At 40.4% G+C, this 7,500-nt stretch overlaps 1 protein-coding gene across 1 annotated transcript in view; it reads right to left on the bottom strand.

Moving 5' to 3' along the window:
- Window positions 1-3,300, bottom strand: part of satb1b (SATB homeobox 1b) — a 34,833-nt gene extending 31,533 nt beyond the window's left edge. The window contains exons 1-2 of the mRNA XM_030784538.1: window positions 3,087-3,300; window positions 1,111-1,287 (exon numbers count right to left, since the gene is read on the bottom strand). Of these exons, the coding sequence (XP_030640398.1) occupies window positions 1,111-1,287; window positions 3,087-3,300 (391 nt within the window). The remainder of the gene's footprint in view (window positions 1-1,110; window positions 1,288-3,086) is intronic.
- Window positions 3,301-7,500: the final 4,200 nt, after the last annotated feature.

Here is a 7,500-nt window from a genome sequence, read left to right as displayed (position 1 = left end):
CATCTTTCACACATATTACAAATCAGTTTTCAGATTCTCTCACTAGATTTTTGTCAAGTTTTTTTTTTCCTTCATTAATGCTAAAAAACTGCTTGCCTTACTGCAGACTAGTTCAACTACAACATAAGATGTTGTGATAAACATGTTATCTTTATATCTTTACTATCACTCACCACTCTCTCTCTCTCTCTCTCTCTCTCTCTCTCTCTCTCTCTCTCCCTCTCTCTCTCTCTCACTCACTCACTCTCTCCTATACACACACATCTTTCACACATATTACAAATCAGTTGATTTTCTGACAAGCTTTTCTGGTTTTCAGCTTTTTTTTTTTTGTGAGTGTTTTTTTTTGTCGTTTTTTTAACACCAAACAAATGGCTCCAGCCACACTGCCATGCAGTGTGTTAGTTTTAGTTCTCCAACAACCGACAGTATGAAAGTCTGTCATAGGCATAACTATGAGAAGAAGGTTAAAAAATACATTGAGCGGTTGCGTGGAAATATAGCAGCAGATGATGGACAGACTACAATAAATTACAGGCTGAAGGGCTACTTTAAATAGCTCAGAGCTCCATAAAGAGAGCAATTAGAAACCCTAGGTCCACCTCCACACACATTCCCATTGAGAACAGTGGGATTACAGAGAGAAACAGGGTCTGTTTCATCTGAGTATGCAGCCCTACCTCTAAGACTGTGACACACACACACACACTCACACACAGTTAAGGTACGCACTTGAAACAGAGGACGAAAATTGTTCGAGGATGGTGAAAATTGTATGATATTATTTACACTGTATGAAATTACAGTGTTTTTTTTTACATTAAATAAAGTTCAAAAATAATAAGGGCACATAAATTCACAGCACATCTCAGAAACATCGCTCCAGTAAAGAGAAAATAAAACATATTTATGAGCAGCTGGTAACCCAGACATGGTCTATATTTAATGTATCTGGTCTTTAAGAATATATGAGGCATTATATGATTGTAAATTACTCTGAAAATGGACTTCAGTAGAGGTGTTAGCCTATTAGCTCCTGTAACTTTGAGGCGCTGGTGTGTTGCGTGTTGGCGTATCATGTGTTTCCTGATACGCGGACGAGGTCTTTACCTTTGGCCTGCGCGGCAGAGCTGTGAGAGTAGCCGAGCGAGAGAAGTGCCATCTCGATGAGCTGGTTGAAGAGCATGTCCTTTCGTACGAGCACAAACTCGGCGTGTTCCTCTTTACTGTCGAACTCGACCGGGCTTTCGTAATGTTCAACCACACAGAACACGGGAAGCATGTTTCCTAGTGCACAGTCCACACACACACACACACACACACACACACACACACACAAATATATACACACACACGGTCGCTCAGCAAAAGCAAGAGGAACAAGGTGCAATGACACACTCTCACTTCTCCTGACACAATACAGCACAAATGAAAAAAAAAAAAATCTGTCCCAAATAAGCATTTCACTATGATTATCTGTGTGACATCATAATCTCTATATTATCAAAACAACAATAATAACGAAAAACCCAAAAAGCATTTCATAACAAAACACATAATGCTACCACTTTTACTACTACTGTTTTTACCACTACTACTGGTGCAACTGCTAACAACAACAAAAACAACAACGTTATCAACGATATCAGTATCTGAAAAATGACAATGCTAAATGCAGTCATATGAGAATGGCTTATGCATATGGCTTATGCATAGGCATATGTCATCAAGTTTGATGCCGGTTTATTCAAATGTCTGAGCGCGCTCAGATGCAAGCCCTCTTCAGGGGTTTTAAACGGTTTATTTATTGTTAAGGTGCACAGATCACATTAGAGCACTACTTCTGGCAGCTTCCAATAACGCTCCCATGATGCTTTGCTGCAGCAGGAGCTTCCAACGTACCGTATAGCCCTGGGGTTTTAGGAGTCTGTGTAAACTAACCTGCTATTGCTATTACGGAGGGATGGGGTGGGGGGGGGGTTGTGAAGAAGCTTTGTCCAAAGCCGTCATGTGTTCAGATTTACTGAGCAAATATCACATAATGCCAACCGGGTTGAAACACTCCATCTCCGAAATTCGAAGAACTTTTTAAGTTCTTAGCTACCCGGAAAAAAAGAGAAAAACTTTCCGTTTCACAGTAAGTTTTAGCGCAATGGGATGGAAGATGGGGACGAAAATTAAAAAAAAAAAAAAAAGCCCTGAATGCAGTTTTATCTGTAAATTTGCAATGAATCATAATTTTTTTGATGCCCACAGCATCTGTTCCTGAAGACGAAAACATTTTCTGGCAAACGATCAATAAATAGGATAATCGCCAGCAGACACCAAGGAATGTGCTGAAGTGTAGCTTTTCCATTTTTAATAGATAAAGATCTAACAATAAAGAGTGCTGTGTTGGTACGTTTTGGGATCAATACACGCTTTGTTTTCAGAGAACTGAGAAAGGCCAATGGTAAACATTCAGCTTAAACAAGGCAACGCCATTGCAGTCTCTGGAGCCCAGCTGTGACTTGTCAAAACGTTACCAAAATAACAAGAAACTTGCCCAGTAAGCTAGAGAATTATGTCACCTCTGTGGTTGGGATACCACAAAAAAAAAAAAAAAAAAAACTCAAACAAACAAATAACTCAAATCAGCATGTAGGCTTCCGCTGGCTGCATCACCTCTCTTTGGAAAGAAACCAAAAAAAAAAAAAAAAACTTCCAACACCCTTACTCACCCACCCCATCAAACTTCTGCAAATTCATACTTCTCTTGTTAAGATTAGAGAAAAACCTGTGAATCTTGTTTCATCACCCTAGGTTTTTTTCTTTCTTTTTTTTTTCAAAACAGTTAATGCCATCGAGACACTGACAGGAGACAAACAATATTCCCTCATTTCAACATCAGAGTGAGACAATATAGAATAATGGCATTATTCAGTTAATCAGGACACACTAACACACACACTCGCCACTCGCTCTCTCTCTCTGGTCTTTAAGAATATAAGAGGCATTATATGATTGTAGCAGACACACAGGCAGACAGACAGACACACACACACACACACTAACACTCTTTAAGCTGCAGCGGGGCAGGTACTAACCCCTTTTGTGGCAGGTCTTAAGTAGATGTGAGGCAGGTTTGAAGGGTATCCCGGAGTGTTTGGTGCCGGTGCTTCCCAGGCGAGACCTTCCGAGAGGGCTGCCGTTCTGCTCCAGACGAGCCAGCTTGGCCGGCGGGGCTTTGGCCTCGTTCATGCTGTTGACCAGTTCACAGTTCTCTTTCCCCAGACAGGATTCGCTGAGATGATCCATCATTCTCAGCACCGTGGCTCACTGTCACCTGGAGAAACGGACACATGCATCAGTCACGTCAGACGGCGTAACCTGTAATGGGCATCCGTCCAGCCAACGCACTTTCGAGTCCTCTAGAGTAACTCTATACATGAAAGAAGGTGCAAAGGATATGGGGGCTGCACAAAACACTATCGTGACACAGTTTTGTACAGTAGTCTCGGTGTGAGCCGTACCATTTCCTGCATTAACGCAGGTCCAAGTCTGCTGCTTCATAATTAACTTATTTCCACCCCCCCACCCCCTTCAGAAATCTGCCCAAGTTCCCCCTCTGGCACCTACTAAAAAAAAAATAAAAACAAAAAACATGGGTGTGCATATGTGCATGTGTGTGTCTTTGTGAAATCTGAAAAAAAAAAAAATACAATATTTCATTTTACTGCAGGAAAATCATCTGGTCTAACCCTAACGTCTCATGGCATTTTATGAGGTTTCGTGCCGCCCTCATGTTCCCATTTTTATTTTTTTATATATTTTTTTTTTTGTAGAGCATGCATTATGTATGTCTGTCCCACTGCACAGTCCCATGTGGTCTGACAACAAGCCGGTTTTTGTGCAAACGCATTAATTTAGTAAAGATTCCACTCCAATGATCATGCTGCCAACAACAAGCCTTCACAGAGAGAAGGCTAAGGATGAGAAATATTTGGTGTATTACATTTAGATAGTTATATTACATCTATCTTTGAATGATGATCCATGAATGCTTTCAATGTCAGAGCCCAACAATTAACAGTGTGACTGAAGCCACAATGAGGAGGTGCATTCTCTGTGAACAGTTTAACATTTTCTTTACCTAAGTTTTATTAGGAAGAGGAAAAAAGGACAGTTTCTACCGGGAAGCAAACCCGATTGTTGGTTTCCTGAAATACCCAATAATACAAACTGTATAGGATCACAATAGCAGGCAGTTCTTTGAGAAAGGCTCATTAGTCTAGCTGAGATTTTGGTACTGCTACCAAAACACTCATCGGCTGTCAGGAGCTGTCATTATGGACCACTGCAGACAGAAGCCAGTCAAAAGCGTGACAGAGTGCTAAAAGACGACAACATACAGGCCACAGTCTCAACGAATGGATACTGATAAACACGACACATCAGCTGTTTGCACTGTTTGCACTTCTCAAATGCCAAAGTCGAGACAGTTCAGACTTGAAGATGTAATGAACTTTGTTATAATGGATTTGTTTCAGCTTGGTTTAGCACTGTGGCCGGTTATGAACGGTACATTAACCTGTCGTAAATATCTGTTAAAAATCAGAGAAATTCATGACATTTTCATCCTGACCCTGTAATTTTTGTGGTCCAGGTCACATTTTTCTGTGATGTTACGGGTTTGAATAATCAGCAAGTATCGCACAGTCTCAGTTAATTAAAAGTGAGTAAAAGCAGCGAAACCAACCTGAAACTCACCACTTCAAATCTCGAACGCATATACAGGCGTCTTGGTGAATAGCGCCTTCAAGTTTTGTCAGGAGAAGGAAAACTTCAGTGCTTGATGGTCTAAAACCCAGTGTGACAGCCGATCGATCCCTTGACAGAACGCTCCTCCACGCAGACACAACGAGAAAGTCCCAAATCGTCAAGCAAAATTTGAGAAAGTGTCGACTTCGAAATAAACCATGCGATCAAGACCATGGGGGGAAAAGTCATAAATTTCACAGATGGTATGTAATAAGAATAGTACCTAAAACGTAATCGTTAGTTTCAGATGCTGAAAGCACGAGAAAAAAATGTACAAAAGGAAATTATATGCGGTGTAGAACACGGTCAGCTGTTACAAGTGTATCGAGTTCTATGTAGTTTATCTGTACTGTAGATCCACCAGGACAATCGGGCGTTTGTGTATAAATAACGCATCGAAAAAGAAAAAAATAACGCCTTAACTCCACAATAACCAGCTACATGTCACTATAAACCTTGACATGTAGGCTTTAAATATACATTTAGAAAACCGCGAGCGAGAAAAAACGGTAATGTTTTAGCCTCTCGACTGTCCGGGAGAGAATGAAACGACAATGAATCTGCTCGCTCATCTACAGACGATGTACGATATGCGGACCCAAACAGGTTAAAAGTGCGATATACTTTAGTATCTCGAAGGCAGACACTGCGTGCTATAGATGCATGGTAGCTCCCTGCATTAGACTGTTTTCAGTTCGTTAAATTTGCGCCCGGACGGAGCTCCCCTTTCTTTCTCTCTCCCTCTCTCTGTGTCCCCATTAAATTATTAGTTGTATTGACTCATCACTCCCCTCTCTGGTGCTGGCGCTGCCTGTGCTTTCCCTTTCCTCCTCATTTCAAAAGAAAATACCCCTAAACAACATGATTTAAGCCGGATTTCGAGACCTCCGAAGCAGCCTCCAGTCACAGCCGATGTCCTAGCGAAGGAACGACCCGAAAATAAAGTAAAAAGTGCGGAGAAAACACTGAGGATGGTGCGATTTCCGGCTGTGCGCGCAGGAATTTTTAATCAGCTTGATTAGAGTGAGGCGGTTCGGCATTTATTACTGAATAACACACACGTACACACACACACACACACACACGCATAACATAGACTGTTCGAATGAACAATGTCGCAGTATAAAGAAAATGAAGTAAATTACTTAAGATCGGCCTTTATCGGAATCTCTATCGCTTTCGTACCTTGTACACAACAGAAATACGGCATTGTGCATTCACTGCCAAAACCAGCTGTATTGCTCCACGCAGTCATAGCCTCTAAGCTACTAGTTGGTCTTCACTACTCTTAGGGGCACCTTATCATTACCATATTTTCCGTCGAAACGCAGTATTTACGTTTTTGACTATTTCAGTCCTGTTAAGTTACTAATTTAAATCCGCCTCCAAGACAAGCCATTTCTATGTTACGTATATTTTCTAACTCCTTAATAGTTGCAGTCAATTCTACGAGTACCTATACAATTCTAACAAGGCAGAGACAAGTTTAGAATATTCGTAGATTTTTACAATTTATCTATAATGGGCGCGAATGGGGAATAGTTTCTCTGAATATAGGAGAAAACGCGCACACATACACACGCGCGCGAGAACACGCACGCACGCACGCACATGCACACAGTGTACGCAGCCTAGCGAAAATGACTGGGGCACACAAACTAGCACAGGTGTCACACACACACACAGAGAGAGAGAGAGAGAATGAGAGAGAGAGGGAGAGCATACAGTGCAGAAGCAAACGTTCACTAAACAGATCAGATTTCAGTGGTAACAAAGCTTGGATGCAACAAATGTGACATTTTCATAACCCCATACAGACAACGGCAAGGGTGGAACCAAAAGTAGCACCTCTATCCCTGTAAGTCTTTTTCCTCCCATCCTTTTACACAGTTTTACTCATGATTTTTAAACATTTACGTGCATTTTGGGGGACTGTTTCTCTTCTAATAAATGTTGATTTGTTAGAAGGGACACTGTAAATGTTTGGTTCAACAGTAAACAGTCAAATAAGGTAGGTCATGACACGTCCAATGAATCATAGATCTTAAGCTGAATAATTTGATCTTTGAAAGGTTTCAGTGCTGAGAGCAGCATAAATGGATGAAAGTAAACGAAAGACGAGCAAGAGTTTTTCAAGAATCAGATACGGTGTCACCAAGAAAAAAGTTCAAACCAACGTTTTTAAACACCAAAACAGGAAACCAACATAACAGCAAAAGCGTGAGTATTGTGCAGAAGACAATTACAAAGGTTCATCGACGACTACAAGGTCAATGAAACATGTCAATTTTTTTTTTTCCTTTTCCAACCTCAACTAGCTTCATGATATCAAAATTATACAGTACCCAAGAGAGCATCTATCATGTTTCCTTGGAAAGCACCCACTCCAAGGAAATCATGAGACAAATGATAAATTCAAATCATGCCAAAGATATATATATATATATATATATATATATATATATATATATATATATATATATATTACTGTCTAAAATATGTACCTTTAGTAAAGAATGATAAAGCTGATAAATATTTTTTTTTTCCTGCCAAAGAACAGCGTGTGGGAAAGAGAATTTCATTATATTATGTCACATTATATTTGTGTAATGGACCTGATATCATAGGTATGTAGGTTTAGTTTTGCTACCTGAAGGTAAATAAGTACAGGTAATGGCTGAGAAAAGCAGGTGACATGGT

The sequence above is a fragment of the Chanos chanos genome, chromosome 9, assembly GCF_902362185.1.
Source record: "Chanos chanos chromosome 9, fChaCha1.1, whole genome shotgun sequence".
In the NCBI taxonomy this organism is placed as follows: domain Eukaryota; kingdom Metazoa; phylum Chordata; class Actinopteri; order Gonorynchiformes; family Chanidae; genus Chanos; species Chanos chanos.
This window is presented reverse-complemented; position numbering and strand designations above follow the sequence as displayed.